The sequence below is a fragment of the Calliphora vicina genome, chromosome 5 (assembly GCF_958450345.1).
Source record: "Calliphora vicina chromosome 5, idCalVici1.1, whole genome shotgun sequence".
NCBI lineage: Eukaryota > Metazoa > Arthropoda > Insecta > Diptera > Calliphoridae > Calliphora > Calliphora vicina.
The window spans coordinates 24,120,527-24,142,741 of NC_088784.1; the positions used below are offsets into that span (position 1 = coordinate 24,120,527).

The following is a 22,215-nucleotide window of genomic DNA, read 5'->3' on the forward strand; positions in this document are numbered from 1 at the left end:
TTTGTTTTGTTTTGTATTTCTTGACATTGACAATTGTTGGCATTTTTTTTGTGTTATTGTCATTTAAGGTTGGCAACTCGTCAAACGACATTCCTTAATTGAAGACGAACGACAGAAAATTTGTAATTTTCTTAAAAAAAATGTAGAAAAAATTGTTTAAAATTACCACAAGTGTTTATAATTTCATAAAATAGACTAAAGTTAAATAAAATTTATTGAATTTACATTGATAAATCGCATTGAAACAGGAAAAATTGTTAAAAATTCGCTACAGAAATTCGTAGAAACAAAACATGCGTGGGTTGCAACATCAGTTTAATTCAAGGCAATTTCCATAAATTTATGTTTTTTTAAGTTACTGTGTGTTTTTATGTGTTTTATTTACATTTATTATTTAAAAAGGTAAATGTTGTGATTGCTTAAATAAATTTACATAAAACAGGAGTAATTTTGTAAGGAATCTTGGGTTTTAAAGCTTTGTTTATAATTAAATGATTTGTATACATAGAGTGTGTGAGTTTGTGCATGTTTTTTGTTTAAAATTTTTGTTTATTTATGTGTGTGATTGATGAATCATTAACCAAAAACCAGACATTTATTTGTTGTGTTGTTGTTATTGTAGTTGTAGTAATAGTTGTTGTATTTTTTACAATATCAATGGTAATTGATACTTAATTATGTGCTTTTGTTTATTTTTCTCTCTCTTCTCTTTCATTTTCTCTTACTGTTTGTCTTTTGGTCATTTTTTGAATTTTTTTTGGTGACTTTTCCAATTATAGTTAAATATAGTTTGCGACATTCCGGCCAGGACTCGATATGTCGTCCAGTAATACTACGGCATCTAAATTACAAAAATCTTCCCCCTCTGCCAGCAATTCACAAAGTTTACCCCGTTTGACCACTAATTGTGCGGGTTGCCTCAATGAGTTGTTAACGTCTAGCGAAGAGGAATGTGTTGTAGCTTTGGGCCAAGAATGGCATGCCGATTGCTTTCGCTGTTCGGTGTGCGATCATCATTTGCACAATTGGTATTTCGAAAAGGATGGTTTGCTCTTCTGCCGCGACGACTATTACCAGCGTTTCGGTGAGGCTTGCCAACAGTGTAGTGATGTTATTTCGGGGCCCGTTATGGTGGCGGGAGATCATAAATTTCATCCCGAATGTTTTGGTTGCACACAATGCTCTTCATTTATTGGCTATGGTGAGGCATTTGCTTTATTGGAACGTTCTAAGTTGTATTGCGATGTCTGCTATAGGAAACTGTTAAATACAGAAACAAGTTCTGTAGATGGCATTATTAAGCCATTACATTCTATACGTTTGGTGGAAATACCCAAGGATATTACCACTAGTTTAAGATTATCGGTGGATAATATTGATGGCGCCCCGCGTAATGCCACCGCTGGTCATCATTTGAGCGGCGACAATTGGAATTCGTATTTGTATAATAATGCCTCTTCATCGTCCTCATCACATTTAGATTATATGAGTGGCAAGGGCCTGTTGGCCGGCAGCTCAAGTGATTTGTGTCCAGCTATACGTATATCTGAGTAAGTTGCATCATTTACACTTAGTTGAGTTCCCAACTAACAACAGTTCCCCCCGAATTAAAATGTTTTTCTTACAATTTGTAAGTTAAAGTAACAAGAAAGTTAATTTGTAGTGAATATTTGTTAAGTATTCAAATTCAGTTTCATAGATTAAAATTCACATTTAACATTAAACATTTTAAAAAAAATATTTCCTTTCATTTTATAAACATTTCATTAGCAATTTTAATAATGCTTTTTTCAAACATAATAACTTTTCAATTAAATGATTATGAATATGCACATGACTGATTTTAAAGAATTTTAAAAAATATGTTTATAAATAAATGAAAAATATATCTTTGAGAAAAGCTAGGATACGATAGTTTATTAAGTATTTAAGCACTTACAGTACCATGACCATTAGTGGTAAAATATCTAGTATTAAAACATTTTTTATCAAGAAGATTTGTGTTTTCCTTTTATCCAGTTCTAATTATATCAATTCTACTGTTTGTATTTTTATCTTATAACACAATATCGGACATATTGTGCTCATATATCTAGCTAAATATGCATTTTGTTTGTTAATGGGCAATATTTATTGTTTTTTTTATTTCTGCTGCCAGTTTGTGCCACTCAATTTAAAGGAATTTACTTTTTTTACCGAATGATAAGATAATTAATTTGTTAATTCTTGTATAGATACGTACATAATTGAAAGAAGCAATTTTACAATAAGAAAATAAAAGTACATAGTAATTATACTGAGTTGGATGAATCAAGTTTTAAAGGAAACAGACAGTAAACATTTGGATTTTTTAAAGGAACTTAAATAGATAAAGTGATTTTTTTTTGAAAAGGATCTTGAAAAGATAAAGTGTTTAAAAACAATTTAAAAATTCATTATAGAAACAAACATTTTTAGCTAATAATGCGTAATCAATGACATCATTAACAGAAAGTTCTACGGTTAAGGTAATTTTAGTAAATGCTCTACATTTTGGTGAAAATCATTTTTTAATGAAAAACGTTTATTAAAAAAAAAAATCGGAACTAAAAGAGGAATAAACAAATAAGTGAGCTATATCGAATCTTATATACTTATATCACCAAAGTAACATTTTTTTTTGTAAAAAGAATGTTTCGGTAAAATTTTGTTTCCGTTTAAAAAAATCTTTTTGGTAAGAAAAATTATTTTTTGTGAATATATTTTTTTTTGGGTAAAAAAAAAATTTGGAGATATATCTAATTTTTTTGGTAATAATTTGTTTTAAAAAAAAATATTTTTGGCGAAAAAAATACTTATCGGAGAAAAAAAATTTTGGTGAAAAAAAAATTAACTTTTTATTTATTTGACCAATTGCCAATTGTATTAAGAAAAAACACCACTGAAATCAGCTGGACACATAAATGGCGCAATCTTCAAAAAGATGAAAAAATCATTTTAATCAGGCCTGTCACAGAATTCCATTCCGATCGAAAGTGGAATTAATTCCGCATTTTGCTTCTTCAGAAAAAGTAAAACGAAAATTTGGCTGACTTCATAAACGCATTTTGCAAAGCAACACTGCAATGAATAGTGTTCATAAACGCAATAGATTTTGTTTTGGCAATGTCGCAAGTTCATTATTGTATGGCAATGATTGTCCATGCGCAGCATCTGTCAAATTTGTGAACTGTTTTTATTTATGATTCTTTACAAAACATTTATGCGTTGATGAATGTCACAATGTAATGCTTTGCCTTGTAATTGCTTTGCATTACTGCGTTTATGAAGTCGGCATTTCTTTCGGAATGAAACCACTTTCAGTTTTCAAAGTGGAATTGATATTTCTTTGTAATTATTTATTTATCTAAAAATTTTAATCACTTTCTGTATCAGAAATTTCACTTTTGTTTTAAAATTAAAAACGTTGTCAAATTAAAATCAAAAACATAGAATTATTAAATATTTTTTGAATTAATAAGTTTCACGGAATCTGAAGAATCTAAAACGAAATCGATCGGAATTAAAACTACGGAATTGAAACCATTCCGAACAAAATGTGTGTGTGACAGGCCTGTATATTACATTTGTTGGTTTTGCCGTGACGAAACAAAAATTAATAGAATAGGACCAGATGGCAGAACCTTTGTTCATTATTCTAAAGGTCAAGAGTACAGTCCTCGGTTCACTCAGAAGACAGTTAAACACGGTGGTGGTAGCATTATGGTTTGGAGTGCATTTTCTTGGCATCCCCTTATAAAAATCAAGTGCAAAATGGATAAGTTTCAGTACATAGATATTTTGAACAAGATCTTTCAAGAACTCTCTGAGATAGAGGGGGTCAAAATTTTACATTTTGGCATTCATTTTTATTCTCATCCATTTAACCTATTGTTCTTAGCAAAATGTGTCTCGAAAAAAATTAAAAAAAAAATAATTTTGAATTTTTTCCAAAATCCAAATTTTTTTTTTCCAAATTTGCCCTTTTTTTGTTCAAAAGAAAGCTTCCTTTAAGAGCTTAATTTAGTTGGATGCGAGTGGAATATCTATCAAAATAAATGTTTTGTAATTCAAAACAGTTACATCCCGATCGGAAGACATCGATTTCAAAAGTTGGTTCACTTGACATGAAATCCCTCATATATGTATATACAGAGCTTCGGATTAATGAATTAATTCAATTTGAGCTTAATTCACTTGCCCAATTCACAATTGATGTCGTAACGTTGTATCGTTGTATGTCGTAATTTTTTTATTGTTTTGTTTTTGTTTCGATAAATTTGTTTGAAAATATTTACGATATACAATGCTACAACGCTACGACATCAATTGTGAATTGGGCAACTAATATGTATTAAATTCGGAATTAAAAAATGTCAGCAATTCATTCGCAAAATCCATTCACGACATATAATTCTTTATCTTCATTCAAAGCCTTGTATTTAAATAGAGTTTATTCATCATTAAATTAATTCATAACAAAATTCATAGGGTAACATATTTTGTTGTTGTATCAGACATATGATTTGTTGTATTTTTGTTTGACAAATCGGTGTGTCTCGTTTCTATGTATAATTCAACCTATGAATGATTAATGTTTTGTTAATTAAAATCTAAAGCAAATTGAATTTAAATACTTTTTCTTCATTCAATTTGGTTTTTGCTTTGTATTTAATCATTTAATTATTTTTGTAAAAATTTTGCCGTTGAAAATGTCTTTGAAATATTTATCATTTGATATCCATATTGTCTATATTAATGACTTAGTAATCCAGATATAGGTCAGTCATTAATATAGACAATATGGATATCCAATAATATATATTTTATAAACCTTTACAACGGCCTATGTATATAAGACCAAAGTAAGTCGCACCTACAATGAGTCAAATTCGGCAAAAAATATTTTCTAGCCCGATTTTTTTTTCAACAAAAAAATATTTTTGTTATAAACTTTTTTCACATATTAAATGAAAAAACAAAATTTGCCATACATTTTTTTCCGCTAACAAATTCAAATTTTTTTAAATTTTGTATAAAAATTTAGTGAAGGGTATATAAGATATAGCTAACTAACTTGTTTTTGTAAAAAATCGTTTTTTGATGATATGGTTTTTTGGTGAAAATGTTATATTTTTTGGTAAAAATCGAGTTTTTGAAGAAAATTTTATCTTTTTGTTAATAATGAAAAATCAGTTTTATTGTGAAAAGCTTATATTTTGGTAAATTGTTTATATTTTCACAAGAAGTCGATTTGAAACCTTAAAAATTATAAAAAATGCAGGTCATTTTTATATTGACCATCAAAAATATAGACCCCCTATCTTGATTGATTTTGTGATTCCGTTTGTAATATATCGAAATATTGGACATCGAATCAAAAAGTATATACATATATTCTTAGACGATCTAGCTATGTCCGTCCGTCTGTCTTTCTGTTGAAAACATGGCAGAGCTAGCTGGCTGAAATTTTCCACAAATACTCTATGTTGATAAGGTTTTTTTGGTATTGAAAATGTACAATATCGGTGCAGGTGTTTTCATCTCATATTGATGGTGAGTATAAAAATATCCCTCCGGAATACTGTTTGAGTTGCCATAAATATGTTGATTATGCAGCAATCTGGCAACAATTTTCTCTAGTCCTCAGAAAATAGTTTACCCCTAGATCAGAAAATAAAAAATATATAAGTTTGTAACTTCTACATTTTTCATTTCCGATCCTATAAAGTATATATGTATATTCTGGATCTTTATAGATAGCGGAGTTGATTAAGCCATGTCCGTCTGTCTGTCTGTCTATCTGTCTGTCTGTAGAAATCAATTTTCTGAAGACCCCAGATATCTTCGGAATCCAAATCTTCAATAATTCTGTCAGACATGCTTTCGAGAAGTTTGCTATTTAAAATCAGCAAAATCGGTCCACAAATGGCTGAGATATAAGGAAAAAAACGGGACAACCTCGATTTTTGACCTATGTATATCTGGAGTACTAAGATATTAATATAGACAATATGAAAATCTAAAGATATTTCAAAGACCTTTGCAATAAAACCATAATAAGTTGGACCTACAATGGGTCAAAATCGGAAAAAATATTTTTTAACCCGAATTTTTTTTTCACCAAAAAAAAAATTTTAAATTTAAAAAAAAAATAAAAAAATTTAAAAAAAAACTATTAAAATAACACATCGGAAAAAAAATTAAAAAAACAACTTTGGAAAAAAAAAATGTTGTTTACCAAAAAATATTTACAATTTGTATTTTGAAGTATAATTTGGTGAAGGGTATATATGATTCGGCACAGAATATACAGCCATGGACATTAAATTAGCACAAAATCCCTGTATATTTTGATTGTAATTTTTTTCCTAATTAGACCAATTGTTTTGGTCTGTACTATTGCTAGCTTTTGTTTAACAAAAAATAAAATATGATTTGTGTCATTAGCTGAATTAGAGTTGGACAGCAAATTAGCACAACGTGCATAAAAGTGTTGTATTTAAAAGTTTTGATCGTTAAATTCTTTTAATTTTGTGTCATTTAACTAAATTTTTGCAAAAAAAAATGAGACATGGAAAAGATTGCACGCAGAAGAAGCGCATTATCGTCAATATGTGGAATGATGGGAAAAAGATGGCTGAAATTGCCGAAATTTTGCATCGCTCGCGAAAAATGGTTTATAATCAGCCCAATTATCAATAAAAATTCCGCGTGAGTTTTTTCCCTTTTCTCATTTTTCCTATTCAAATTCAATGGGAAAAAAATCCCGGGGAACAAACTCCCGCGGAATTTTTTATTCATGATTGGGCTGATAGTGATAATTTCCTTGAAAGCAAACATAAACAATGCAAAAGAAAACCAAAAACGGAAGCCACGTGTCAAGAAAACAACCGAAGTCGTGGACCGTACTATTGTCCGAAAGTCGACGTAGGACCTTTTCATGTCGTCACGAGATATTGCGAATGAAATTAACTTTCAATTTAGGTTAAATTTATCAGACAGGCTCATACGAAGACATCTTAGTGACGCAAAGCTCTTTGGACGCACAAGCCGGAAGAAACCAATTATATCAATATAAAATATAGCCAAGTTTGCTCGCACCCATAAGAATAAAGACCTCTCATTCTGGAAAAAAACTACTTTGGAGTGTTGGAACAAAGGTGAATCGTATGGGACCGGACGGTAGAGTGTTTATTCATCGCCCAAAATGCCTGGCATTCAATCCGGTCTATACTCAGAAGACCATAAAGTATGGTGGAGGAAGCGTAATGGTATGGGGATAATTTTCATGGCACGGCAGTTGTTAAAAATAGTGAAAAAATGGATGGTTATCAGTATTTGGACATTCTAAAGAACAAAATGGAACCATATGCTTTTGAACACATGCCAGTTTCATTCACATTCATACATGACAATGACTCCAAATACAAGTCAAAGCTGGTAAAGGATAGGTTTTTTAAAGAACACATTCCCGTTTTAGACTGGCCGACGCAAAGTCCCGACTTGAACCCGTTTGAAAACCTCTGGAACCATGTGAAATGTGCAATTGCTCAACAAAAGTACAGAAACTTGGAGGAAATACGGAATGCTTGGTTGTCGATTCCCAAAGAACGTTACCAGAATTTGGTTCAAAGCAAGTCTGGTAGTTTTGTGCTAATTTAATGTCCATAGCTGTAGCTCTCTTACTTGTTTTTAAATCAGTTCAATATCCCTAAAATAACTTTTCAGTTTAATTAATATTAACTCTTAATAAATATTAAAAATATTTGAATATACTACATATTTTGTAGAGTTCGATTGAAACTGGGGTTTTCAGGCCGAAACCGAACCGAACCAATTCTACCAAAAAAAACATTATTTGGCTTAATCTGAAACAAACCATTCTTTTAAATTAAGAGTCGAAACATCATTCCTCCTTTATTGGGGATTACAATCCAATGATAAGGGATTCAACAATAAGAACATCTAACGTAGGATTAAAATAATTTTAAATATATAAAACTTTATGATGTTTTTGCTCTACTTTCGCATTGCAAATTCCATTTATTTTTTTTATTTATAGTATATAAATAGTTATTTAAAATATTATTAACTAAAAAATCCTTGGTATATTAATAACTCTATTGCATACTTTACCTTTGTGGTCATCATTATTTTGTTTACAATTCAATTCTTATCAGTAAGTAATGGGTCTTTGACGAAATCGAAATGTATTATAAAATTCTGTGATTATTTATTAAATAAACTGTATATTTATAATAAAATGACGAGCATTTTAACACAAGTATGTGTAGCTAATAGATTTTCAAGTTGAAACAAAAACAATAAAGAAAAATTTTAAAATAAAATAATAATTTAATTGTAGTTTGTATTACTAATATACTTTTTTTTATATATACGTTATAAATACTTATAAACTTTATAAACCATCATCCACAACTTACTAACGCATTCACTCATTTTTCTTCTTTATAACAATAACGCTTCTTATTGGTGAACTTGACATAAAAAAAAAAATAATTAAAACTTCTGCTACTACTACTTCACTCGCCTCTATCATCAAACAGATTCATTTGTAGAGTGTATGGACGTGTTGGCAAATACGTTTTCTCCCTAATAACCTCGATAATCGATCAGTGTTGTGGTTCTTATAGGTAATAATTTAATTAATAACTAACTATAATATAATACAATACAATATCATTACCATTTAATTTGCTTTATTAAAAACTTTGCTTTGTTTTTACTAAAAAATAAAAAAAATAATTTTCTTTTGAATAAAAAAATATAGAATTGATGTTAATCTTACTAACCTTCATGTGGGCGATCGTATATTGGAAGTGAATGGCACACCGATTAGTGATAATTCCATAGAACAAATTGATAAAATGATTAGAAGCACCGAAATACTACAGCTGACAGTGGAACACGATCCCATACAAGTGTGTCGCAGTTGCAGTCATGTGGATATTAAAAAAGTAACCAGTGAAGTGTCGCTGCCTTTGGCCACCTCGGCCTCCAGTGTGGAGGTATTTGGCAGAACCTATGACAGTGGTGGCAGTTGTACTACCACCACCAACACCAGCCCTACCCAGCCCAAGGATGGCTCGCCCACACGTTTAACCAAACAGGACAAGGAACGCATATACAAGCGCAATGATGAAGGTTACATAAGTGGCACCAAGACTCGACAATTAAGAAAATCCAAAAATCTCAATATGATAGCCGATCAGGAACGGGCCAGCAAAAACGCCTGCATTAACAATAATAACAACAGCCACGATAAGAACAATTCCACCTCCAAGTCATTTAGAGGCAAAGAAAGATGTTCCAGCATGTCGAAACTAATGGGAGACCAGCATACAGCTCAAACCGATCGTATGTACGACTTAACGCGCACCACTTCTTTCCGTGTAGAACAAAAACCCCCACGGGTATTTCGCCCTCACGATCTTGTTATAGGTGAGCTCTTGGGTAAAGGCTTCTTTGGCCAGGTCTTCAAGGTTACCCATCGCCTTACCAAGGAGGTAATGGTGTTAAAGGAACTGCATCGTGTGGAGGAAACTGCCCAGCTGAATTTCCTTAAAGAAGTGGCCGTTCTAAAGTCGTTGCATCATAAAAATGTGTTAAAATTCATAGGGGTCTTGTACAAAGAGAAACGTTTGCATTTGGTCACCGAATATGTGGCTGGTGGTTCTCTCAAAGAACTACTGCATGACTCTGGTTTGCCACTCACCTGGCCCGAACGTATATCCTTTGCCAAGGATATTGCCTGTGGCATGAGCTATTTACATTCGAAAAATATCATACATCGCGATTTGAATTCTTTGAATTGTTTGGTCAAAGAAGATAAGACCATAATAGTGGCTGATTTTGGTTTGGCCAGAATAATAAATACCTCCTTAAGCAGCAGATGTAGTGAGAAATGGAATTCGGCGGAAAGATCTAATTCCCGGGAAGGTACAGGCAGTGCAAATCAGGAGCAAACGGAAGGTGTTAGTAATAACAATAATAATAATAATAATAATGGCACCTTGGGACGCAGCAAAAGTAGACAGCGTAGACAACGTTATACCGTGGTGGGTAATCCCTATTGGATGGCTCCCGAAATGATGAAGGGTTTTATTTATGATGAAAAGGTCGATATATTTTCGTTTGGCATAATGTTGTGTGAGGTAAGTTGAGAATTTTATAGAGTTAAATGTTTTAAATTAATATGTTTTGTAATATTATAGATTATTGGTCGCGTGCAAGCCGATCCTGATTTTCTGCCACGTACCCATGATTTTGGCTTAAATCAAAAAGTATTTCGCGAAAAGTTTTGCTATCAATGTCCGGAGCCATTTTATAAAATTGCTTTTTTGTGCTGTGATTTAAATCCGGATAGAAGGTGAGTTAAAAACAAAAATATACAGCCCAATTATGAATAAAAAATCAGCGCCAGTTTTTTTCCCATTTTCAACATTGAATTTGAATAGGAAAAATGGGAAGAGGGAAAAAACTCCCGCGGATTTTTTATTCATAATTGAGCAAAAAGAATTTGTAATCTAAACTGAATTTTGAAGGATTTAGTAACATTTTCTATAGGATTTTGATTATTTCAATTTCAAACTTCAGAATTTTCGAAATTGTTCTCGAAAATATTTTTTATAGATTTAAAATGTATAAAAACTTTATCAAATAGCATATTTTAAAATTTTTAGGCGATTTTTGATATGTTCGAAAATTCGAACTTTATTTTGAATTTTCGAAATTAGTCAAAATTTACTATTTTTGATTTATATTCATTAAAAAATTCTTCAAAATGTATATTTTACCAAATTTCACACATTTTCATATGTTCGAAAATTTCGAACATAATTTCGAATTTTCGAAAATGGTTTAAAATCTTTTTTTTAACAATATTTATTTTAACAATTAAATCAACTCAAACAAATTTGCTTTTTTCAGTGATTTTCATATGTTCGAAAATTTCGAACTTAAATTCGAATTTTCGAAATTGGTCAGAAAATACTATTTAATGATTTACATATACAAAAACCTTGTTAAACATGCATATTTTTTCATATTTAACTCAATTTTATTCATATTTTCCATATTCGAAAATTTGTCATATTCACTAATCTGTTAAAATTAATCAGAAAATATTATTTATTGATTTGCATTTGCAAAAAACATGTACAAAATCCATATTTTTCCATATGTACTAGATTTTCATATCTTCGAAAATTTCAAATTTAATTTCGAATTTTCTAAATAACATAACTACATACTTTTAGGCATTTTGATTTGGAATTTTTAAAATTGGTTCGAAAACACTATTAAATATTTTTAATTCATAAGAACTTCTTAAATATGCTTAATTTTGCATTATTTAACCAATTTTTGCCATATTCGAAAATTCGAACTTAATTTCGAATTTTCTAAATTGTTCAGAAAATATTGTTTATTGATTTGTATTTACAAAAACCTTTTTCAAAATGCATATTTAACACATTTACATATGTTCGAAAATATCGAACTTAATTTCGAATTTTCGAAATCGGTTTAAAAATAATTTTTTAAAGTTTGTTATTTGGATAATTAATTAAATGAGCTATATTTTCGCTGTTTTAATCAATTTTTATAAGTTCGAAAATTCGAACTTAATTTCGAATTTTCAAAATTGCTTTTCATAAACAAAAACCTTGTTCCAAAATTTTGAACTTAATTTCGAATTTTCGAAATATGTTTAAATATTATTTTTAATGTTTTTTAAAGGAAAATTAAATCAAATTATTTTTTTTTGCATTTTTCAATGATTTTCAAATCTTTGAAAATTTCGAACTTAATTCCGAATTTTCAAAATTGGTTAGAAAACACTATTAAATATTTTTATTTCATATCAACTTCTTAAATATGCTTAATTTTGCATAATTTAACAAAATTTGCAATATTCGAAAATTCGAACTTAATTTCGAATTTTCTAAATTGTTCAGAAAATATTGTTTTTTGATTGGTATTTAAAAAAATCTTGTTCCAATAGCATTTTAACACATTTATAAATGTTCGAAAATTTCGAACTTTTGAAATGGATTTAAAAACAATTTTGTCAAGTTTGTTATTTACATTATTTATCAAATGAGCTGTTTTAACCAATTTTAATATGTTCGACAATTCGATCTTAATTTCGAATTTTCAAAATTTATCCGAATATACTATTTATTGATTTTCATATACAAAAACCTTGTTCAAAATTCATGTTTTTCCAAATTTAGTAAATTTTCCATATGTTCGAAAATTTTTAACTTAATTTCGAATTTTCGAAATGGGTTTAAAAATTATTTTTATTTATTTTTATTGGAAAATTGAAATTAAATTACTTTTTTTGCATTTTTCAATGATTTTCAAATCTTTGAAAATTTCGAACTTAAAATGTATAAAAAACTTTATCAAATATGCATATTTTCATATTTTTAGGCGATTTTTGATATGTTCGAAAATTCGAACTTTATTTTGAATTTTCGAAATTAGTCAAAATTTACTATTTATTGATTTAAATTTATAAAAACATTCTTTAAAATGCTTATTTTTCCTAATTACACACATTTTCATATGTTCGAAAATTTCGAATTTTCGAAAATGGTTTAAAATCTTTTTTTTTTAGCAATATTTATTTTAACAATTAATTCAACTGAAAAAATTTGCTATTTTAAGCCATTTTCATATGTTCGAAAATTTCGAACATAAATTCGAATTTTCGAAATTGGTCAGAAAATACTGTTTAATGTTTTACATATACAAAAACCTTGTTAAACATGCATATTTTTCAATATTTAACTCAATTTTATTCATATTTTCCATATTCGAAAATTTTTCATATTCGATAATCTGTTAAAATTAATCAGAAAATATTATTTATTGATTTGCATTTGCAAAAAACATGTACAAAATAAATATTTTTCCATATGTACTAGATTTTCATATCTTCGAAAATTTCAAATTTAATTTCGAATTTTCTAAATAACCTAACTACATACTTTTAGCCATTTTGATTTCAAATTTTTAAAATTGGTTCGAAAACACTATTAAATATTTTTAATTCATATGAACTTCTTAAATATGCATAATTTTGCATTATTTAACCAATTTTGCCATATTCGAAAATTCGAACTTAATTTCGAATTTTCTAAATTGTTCAGAAAATATTTTTCATTGATTTGTATTTACAAAAACCTTTTTCGAAATGCATATTTAACACATTTACCTATGTTCGAAAAAATCGAACTTAATTTCGAATTTTCGAAATCGGTTTAAAAATAATTAAAGTTTGTTATTTGGATAATTAATCAAATGAGCTATATTTTCGCTGTTTTAATCAATTTTTATAAGTTCGAAAATTCGAACTTAATTTCGAATTTTCAAAATTGCTCAGAATATACTATTTATTGATTTTCATATACAAAAACCTTGTTCAAAATTCATGTTTTTCCAAATTTAGTACATTTTACACATATTCGAAAATTTTGAACTTAATTTCGAATTTTCGAAATGGGTTTAAAAATTATTTTTAATGATTTTTATTGGAAAATTGAAATCAAATTAATTTTTTTTCGCATTTTTCAAAGATTTTCATATGTTCGAACATTTTGAACTCAATTTCGAATTTTCAAAATTAGTTTGAAAACATTATGAAATATTTTTAATTCATAAGAACTTCTTATATATGCAACATTTTTTATTAGTTAACCAAATTTACAATATTCGAAAATCGAACTTAATTTCGAATTTTCTAAATTGTTCAGAAAATATTGTTTATTGATTTGTATTTACAAAAACCTTTTTCAAAATGCATATCTAACACACTTGCATATGTTCGAAAATTCGAAATTTTAAAAATAATTTTTTAAAGTTTGTTGGATAATTAATTAAATGAGCTATATTTTCGCTGTTTTAACCAACTTTTATATGTTCGAAAATTCGAACTTAATTTCGAATTTTCAAAATTTATCGGAATATACTATTTATTGATTTTCATATACAAAAACCTTGTTCAAAATTCATGTTTTTCCAAATTTAGTATATTTTCCATATGTTCGAAAATATTTAACTTAATTTCGAATTTTCTAAATGGGGTTAAAAATTATTTTTAAATATTTTTATTGGAAAATTGAAATCAAATTAATTTTTTTTTGTATTTTTCAACGATTTTAAAATCTTCGAAAATTTCGAAATTAAATTCGAATTTTCCAAATTGGTTAGAAAACACTATTAAATATTTTTATTTCATATGAACTTCTTAAATATGCTTAATTTTGCATTATTTAACCAATTTTTATATGTTCGAAAATTCGAACTTAATTTCGAATTTTCAAAATTTATCCGAATATACTATTTATTGATTTTCATATTCAAAAACCTTGTTCAAAATTCATGTTTTTCAAAATTTAGTATATTTTCCATATGTTCGAAAATGTTTAACTTAATTTCGAATTTTCTAAATGGGGTTAAAAATTATTTTTAAATATTTTTATTGGAAAATTGAAATCAAATTAATTTTTTTTTGCATTTTTCAACGATTTTCATATGTTCAAAAATTTCGAACTTAATTTCGAATTTTCAAAATTGGTTAGAAAACACTATTAAACATTTTTATTTCATATGAACTTCTTAAATATGCTTAATTTTGCATAATTTAACCAATTTTGCCATAATCGAAAATTCGAACTTAATTTCGAATTTTCTAATTTGTTCAAAAATATTGTTTAATGACTTGCATTTACAAAAACTTTGTTCCAAATGCACACATTTACATATGTATATTCGAAAATTTCAAACTTAATTTCGAATTTTCGAAATGGGTTTAAAAACAAGTTTTTAAAGTGTGTTATTTTAATAATTATTCAAATGTGCTGTTTCAACCAATTTTTATATGTTCGAAAATTCGAACTTAATTTGGAATTTTCAAAATAGGATTAAAAACACAGTTTTAACATTTTTATTTTGAAAAATTAATCAAATGAATAATTTTAAGCGATCGAAAATTCAAACTAAATTCGATTTTTCAAAATTGGTCAAAACTTATTTTCGAATTTAAGAAATTTGTCGAAAAAGTCTTTACAAGTGCTTTTTCATAAACATTTTTCAAATTTTTTTCATCAAAAACTCTATTTCAATTTATGTTGCAGGCCCTCCTTTGAAATCTTGGAAGTTTGGCTGGATAGCTTACAAACGCACATTGCTTCCAATCAACCAGTACCTCAGGAATTGCTGTACGACATTGAGAACTATCAGGGCGGCAGCATCAGTTCAACGCCAGTTGATATTTTAACACCCAAATCCAATCTAAGTCGTGATAACTTAGACGAACTGGGCAATTCAAGTCATTCACTGATCCTAGCCGGTATTACAAATATTGAAGAGAAGGAGGCAGTGGATGAACAGCCTGAACAAACAGAGGAAAAAGTAGAATCATATTCCCTACCAGATGGCATACCAAAATCACCACATTTGGGTAAAGATTTTTCGCCCTCTGGCGAACGCATACACAATAGCATGCGAGCCAGGAGAAGACAAAGATTTTTGCAGGCTCAAAATGCCAGCAGTCAACAAAATGAAGATGATCGTACGGATCAGGTATTAAATGCGGTAAAGGATAGTCTGCAACAGGACACCGCACGCACGAGTCGCCGCAAAGTGGACAGAGGTTTTGTGTTGGATATTAGTCGTAGCGGTGTCTTGAACATTAATAATGTTAGGGATCTTAATAATTTGTCTGATTTCGATTCGAGTTGTGATACCAGTCTCAATTATCATGAAGTCAATACCATGGAAGAGGCCAATACAAATGATGTTAACACAAACACTACAGACCCAAAAGACAGCTGTTTAAACACCATACAAGAATCAGATGATCATGTGGATGGTGGACGTAATAAAAACGCTACACTAAATCATTCGACACCTTCCATTAACATTACCGCACACGAAGAAGAAGAAGACACCCAACAAGCCCTCGACTCGTTACACAATGTCAAACGTAATCTTGCCGAAAAATCGTACAAAAGTGCCCTCGATGATATACGCACAAGACTGAATTTATGCAAAACAAAATTCGACACCATAGAAGAGGCCAATCGTAAAAACTACAATCAATCTCAGAACTCAATGAAATCATTTTTCAAAGTACAAAGCACCGATGATGTATATAAAGCACCGCCCGATACCTACAAAATGTTTGGTACTCTCAAATCTACAAATACCTCAGCGAACGACAAGGACGACGTGAAGAAAACCTATCGGGTCAATCAGACACCCGTATTTGGTCGCAAGTCACAGGCAGCCGTCACAGAAATCTATAAACCTCATTCCGATTCATTGGAGAACTTGGATAAAATCGGTTTGTCTGTGGTAAATAGTAAAACGGATAAAAAAGATTTTCTAAGTCCGCCCAAGAGAGCTAAACTGCCAAAGGAAAGAACTTTTAAGAGCTATATAACTTCTTTGGAAGTGACACCCACGGAGACGACAGTAGAACAATTGCCTACGAAAAAGGAGAATAGCAGCAGCAGTGGCAAAATGAAAGTTAGCTCAAATTTGTTGGGTCTAAGGAAGACTTTGAATTTTAACTCACCCAGCAGAAATGAAGAAACGAAATCATTTAGTCGCCGCACATTATCACCCACCAAATCGAGTGAAGCTAAACGGGTGGTTAAGCAGGAAACACCAACAAGTGAGTGATGTCTTTCTTTTTATTATTTTCGAATTTTTTTAAACAAAATTTAGGAAATATTTTGTAAATTCTCAGTAAAAAATTCGAAGCAACATTTTAATACGATTTTTTTATATTCGAATTTTTGAACTTGATTTCGAATTTTTGAAATTTGTCTAAAATTGCACTAAAAGTTTAGAATGTCTTCTTTAAACTAACTATGAATTTATAGCATTTTGTCTAAAATATTTTGGTTTTGTTGGATTTTGAACCATATATTTGAAATATTTTTTAAAGGTTTTGAATATTTTAAAGGCATTTTCGAAATTCGAACTTTATTTCGAATTTTCAAAATTTGTCTTAAAATTGGAATTTTTGAATTTCGAACTTCTGGTATAAGTAAAATATTTGAAATATTTTAGTTTTTACTTAATTTTAATTAAATTGTTTTGAGCAGTTTAGAATCTAAACTTTAAATGTATTTTCGAAAATGCAAAATTTCTTAAAAATTCATTCAAATTGTTTTATTTTTATACCCTTCACCTTCGTGAGAAGGGTACATATAAGTTTGTCATTCCGTTTGTAATTTCTACATTTTTCATTTCCGACCCTATAAAGTATATATATTCTGGATCCTTATAGATAGCGGAATCGATTAAGCCATGTCCGTCTGTCTGTCTGTCTGTCTGTTGAAATCAATTTTCTGAAGACCCCAGATATCTTCGGGATCCAAATCTTCAATAATTCTGGCAGACATGCTTTCGAGAAGTTTGCTATTTAAATCAGCAAAATCGGTCCATAAATAACGGAGATATGAGCAAAAAACCGGGACAACCTCGATTTTTGACCTATTTTTGATCTATATCTGGATTACTAAGTCATTAATATAGACAATATGAATGATAATGATAGAATAATGATAGATATTCCAAAGTCCATTGCAACGATGTAGATAAGGCTATAGTAAGTTGGACCTACAATGGGTCAAAATCGGGAAAAATATTTTTTAACCAGAATTTTTTTTTCATCAAAAATTTTTTTTTGTCAGAAAATTTTTTTTCAAAAAAAAAAAAATTTGGAAAAAACTTTTTTTAAAAAAAATTAAAAAAAAATTTAAAACAAAAAAATTTTGAAAAACAATTAAAATTAAATTTTGTTTACCTAAAGATATTTAAACAAATTTATTTAAAAGTATAATTTGTTGAAGGGTATATAAGATTCGGCACAGCCAAATATAGCTCTCTTACTTGTTTTTATTTTAAATATGATTTAAATATGAATTTTAATTTATTTTTCTTGCTTTTAAGCGCTTTAAACCGACATGTTCGAAAATTCGAACTTAATTTTGAATTTCCGAAATTTGTCCCAGAATTCATTACATACATTTTTCCATATAAATGGTTTTATTTTTTTTTACATTTTTTGTTAAAATATGTTTCAAAACTATTTTTTCAAATATTCGAATATTTTTATAAATTTTCAGAAATTCGAATTTTCAAAATTTGTCACAAAATTCGGTATACATATAAATTTTTTCATTCAAATTGTTTTAACTTTTGTTTAACACAATACATTTTCCAGTGCGAAAATTCGAAATTTCTCAAAACTATTTTTTCGAAAAAATTTATAAAATTGAAAATTTATTTCGAAATTTGTAAAAAATTATATTTGGATTTTTTATATATTTTTAGAAATTCAAACTATTTTTATTTAAAGCCTGAAATTCGAAATTTCTCATAAATATTTTGGAATATTAAAATTTTCAAAAATATTAAATTAATATCGAATTTTCGAAATTTTTTAAAAAAAATTTAAAAAAACACATTTACAAAAAATTTAATTGATTTCGAAATTTGTCCCAAAATGCAGTTTTATTTATACAAATAGTTTTATTGTCTGTTAAATACATTTTCATTTATTTTACTAGTTTTAAAGCATGTTCGAAAATTCGAATTAAATTTTGAAATTTCTCAAACAATTTTTTCGAAGAAATTTATAAATATTTTGATTTTTTACATATTTTCAGAAATTTGAACTATGTATTTTCATTTAAAGCCTGAAATTCGAACTAAATTTCGAATTTTCGAAATTTCTCATAAATATTTGGATTTTGTATACATTTTCAAAAATTTTAAATTAATAACGAATTTTCGAATTTTTTTTAAAAAAATAACACATTTACAAAATTTTGAATTGATTTCGAATTTTCGAAATTTGTTCCAAACTGCAGTCTTATGCATACAAATAGTTTTATTGTTTGTTTAAAATATATTTTCATTTATTTTATCTTGTTCGAAAATTCGAACTAAATTTTGAAATTTCTCAAAACTATTTTTTCGAAGAAATTTATAAATATTTTGATTTTTTACATATTTTCAGAAATTCAAACTATTTTCATTTAAAGCCTGAAATTCGAATTTGGATTTTGTATACATTTTCAAAAATTTTAAACTTATATCGAATTTTCGAAATTTTTTTAAAAAAAAAACACATTTACAAAAATTTGAATTGATTTCGAATTTTCGAAATTTGTTCCAAACTGCAGTTTTATTCATACAAATAGTTTTATTGTTTGTTTGAAATATAATTTCATTTATTTTAGCAGTTTTAAAGCTTGTTCGAAAATTCGAACTAAATTTAGAAATTTCTCGAAATAATTTTTTCTAAGAAATTTATAAATATTTGGATCTTTTTTACATATTTTCAGAAATTCAAACTATTTTCATTTAAAGCCTGAAATTCGAAATTTCTCATAAATATTTGGATTTTGTACATTTTTTAAAAAAATTAAAAAAAACACATTTACAAAAAATTAAATTGATTTCGAAATTTGTCCCAAAATGCAGTTTTATTCATACAAATAGTTTTATTGTTTGTTTAAAATACATTTTCATTTATTTTACTAGTTTTAAAGCTTGTTGGAAAATTTGAACTAAATTTTTAAATTTCACAAAACAATTTTTTCGAAGAAATTTTTAAATATTTGGATTTTTTACATATTTGCAGAAATTCAAATTATTTTTATTTAAAGCCTGAAATTCGAACTAAATTTCGAATTTTCGAAATTTCTCATAAAAATTTGGGTTTTGTATACATTTTCAAAAATTTTAAATGATTTCGAATTTTAGAAAAATTAAAAAAAAACATATTTACAAACATTTTAATTGATTTCGAATTTTCGAAATTTAGAATTCGAACTAAATTTGTAAATTTCTCAAGACAATTTTTTCGAAAAAATATATAAAAATTTGGATTTTTACATATTTTCAGAAATTCGAACTAATTTGCGAAATTTCTTATAAATATTTGGATTTTGTACAAATATTCGAAATCAATTCAAAAATTTTGAATTGATTTCGAATTTTCGAAATTTTTAAAAAATATTAAAAAAGAAAAAAAAAACATTTACAAAAATTTGAATTCAATTGAATTCAAATTTTGTACACATTTTCAAAATTTTGAATTGATTTCGAATTTTCGAAATTTTTAAAAAAAATTAAAAAGGAAAAAAAAACTTACAAAAATTTGAATTGAATTCAAGTTTTCGAAGTTTGTAAAAAATTAAAAAATCTTTAATGAATATTTTTCAACAAATTTCTATAGAGGGAGATGTTCGAAAATTCGAACTTTCGAAATTTGTTTCAAAAAAGTAGATAAAATATTTATAACTTTATATTTATACTATTCTATATTTAAGATCTTGTTGAAAAGTAAAATTTTAATTTAATTTTTTATAAATTCGAAATTAATGTTATTCATTCATTGTTTTACAGCTTCACGTCTACGCAGCGTTGCAACTTCACCAACCAAACCTCTCAACTCACCCTCATCCAACAGCACCCGCCTGACAATATTAAGTCCCGAAAAGATCCATCGTCTAAATGCCAAATTAAATGATCAGAAGAAATCAACAAAAACACCCGCCGCCACAGCTAACACTTCAAAAACAAACACTAATGATATTAAAAATCTACAAAATTCTCCCACAAACAATACAACAAGCCATTCCATTAGAGGAACCACAGAGAATGAACGAACCAAACGAAATGCAACATCAAGATCCCAATTTTATACTAGATATTAAGAAAGACAACAAAAAAACACATTCCCTCCCTAACAAGAATCTCATTTTTCGAAAAAAAAAAAAAATATAAACGAACGATTACGAATGTAAACAAATATTAACGATTTGAAAAAGTTACCCCTTAAAAATTTGCTCAAAAGTTACCAACAAATTTGTATTATAATAAATAAATAAATAAATTAACTAAAGAAACAATTTATACGTTTCAAGTGCCTGAGAAATACATCATTTAGCAATAAATCATATTTAACAATTCTTATTATACACAAAAACAAATATATACTTATACTATAATATTTCTCTCTGCGGACCCCAGTTAATTACAAACAAAAAAGAAACATATTTTTATACAATGTTGTAGTGCCATTAATTTAAAAGCTTAATTAAGTTAATTTAAAATTATTTTATTTCTTATTAAGTTTAAAGAAAGAAAAAATAACAAGATTTAACAGTATTTTCTTTTGTTCTATTAAAGGATTTATTGTCCTTCTATAATTTTTTTTATTAATAACTAATTTGCTCATGTTTCCAGAAAAGACAACCTCAAAAAAAAAGACAAAATTTTAATTTCTCTAATTATTTACTACATCTTCTTCTGTTTGTTTTGGTTTAATAATAACTTCTTTTTCATTTTGATTTAAACTAAAACTAGTATTAACTGTTTAAATAATATGATGTCTGTAAGTTGAAAGAAAACTGTAACTCTTAATTAATTGTTATCTTGTGTTTTAAGTCTTGTTTGGATATTAAGAAAAATGTTTAAAGTATTTATAAATAAATAACACTTGTATTTTTATGCAGACAACTTTTTTTATACATAAATATTTATACATACATACAATTAATTTGTTTTTAAGTCATGACAAACAACCAGAAAATTGCGTATAATATTAATAATATACCTATCTACTCGTAATAAAACTAAACAGCAGAAAATTGTTCTTTAGAAAAACGCGCAAAGAAATAATGTTGTTTTATTCAAAGAAAAACAGTTGGTGGGGGCATGCGCGAATGCTCATTCAGGGATTCGAAATAAACCAAAATTATTCCTAAGAATTAGAGCAGCTAAATAATAAAAACAAAATAAAAGATGTTCAACATTAATTTTGTCTATATATAGACAAAATTAATGTTTGTCTATTAACTATTAATTTTGCTTTTGGGAACTATTAATTTTGGTTTATTTCGAATCCCTGAATGAGCATTCGCGCATGCCACCCACCAACATGGCTTCAGGGATTCCCATACTACCACGACAGCTCTGAATTTGATAACTATGTACTCAGATTTGGCAACGGCCTTAATCAGCTGCGCGATGTCAACGCACAATTGTTGCAGTTCTGCACTTATCAAAGGCTTTAGATACGATCGATCATTTCATGCTGATAAATGACATCTCGAACTCTACATGTTGTCAAAC

At 27.7% G+C, this 22,215-nt stretch overlaps 1 protein-coding gene across 4 annotated transcripts; it reads left to right on the top strand.

Moving 5' to 3' along the window:
- The first annotated feature begins 72 nt into the window (after positions 1–72).
- LIMK1 (LIM domain kinase 1) lies at positions 73–21,762 on the top strand. Of its 4 annotated transcripts, XM_065514025.1 has the most exons (7): positions 298–402; positions 780–1,550; positions 8,589–8,675; positions 8,813–10,196; positions 10,257–10,411; positions 15,189–16,732; positions 20,485–21,762. In XM_065514025.1, exons 2-7 carry the CDS (start codon positions 817–819, stop codon positions 20,793–20,795), a joined length of 4,215 nt encoding a protein of 1,404 aa, XP_065370097.1. In that variant the 5' UTR covers positions 298–402; positions 780–816; the 3' UTR covers positions 20,796–21,762. The 4 variants fall into 4 exon arrangements, with proteins under 4 accessions (XP_065370099.1, XP_065370097.1, XP_065370098.1 ...); XM_065514026.1 differs by lacking the exon at positions 8,589–8,675 and having other exon boundaries at positions 299–402; XM_065514027.1 differs by lacking the exons at positions 780–1,550; positions 8,589–8,675 and having other exon boundaries at positions 73–325.
- Positions 21,763–22,215: the final 453 nt, after the last annotated feature.

What these genes read in the sequence shown, in the direction of transcription:
- LIMK1 (XM_065514025.1), top strand. Translation starts at nt 817, where the DNA reads ATGTCGTCCAGTAATACTACGGCATCTAAATTACAAAAATCTTCCCCC. An exon ending in CAGTGTTGTGGTTCTTATAG is followed by an intron (nt 8,676 to 8,812) that starts GTAATAATTTAA and finishes AAAAAAATATAG; the next exon opens with AATTGATGTTAATCTTACTA. An exon ending in TTGGCATAATGTTGTGTGAG is followed by an intron (nt 10,197 to 10,256) that starts GTAAGTTGAGAA and finishes GTAATATTATAG; the next exon opens with ATTATTGGTCGCGTGCAAGC.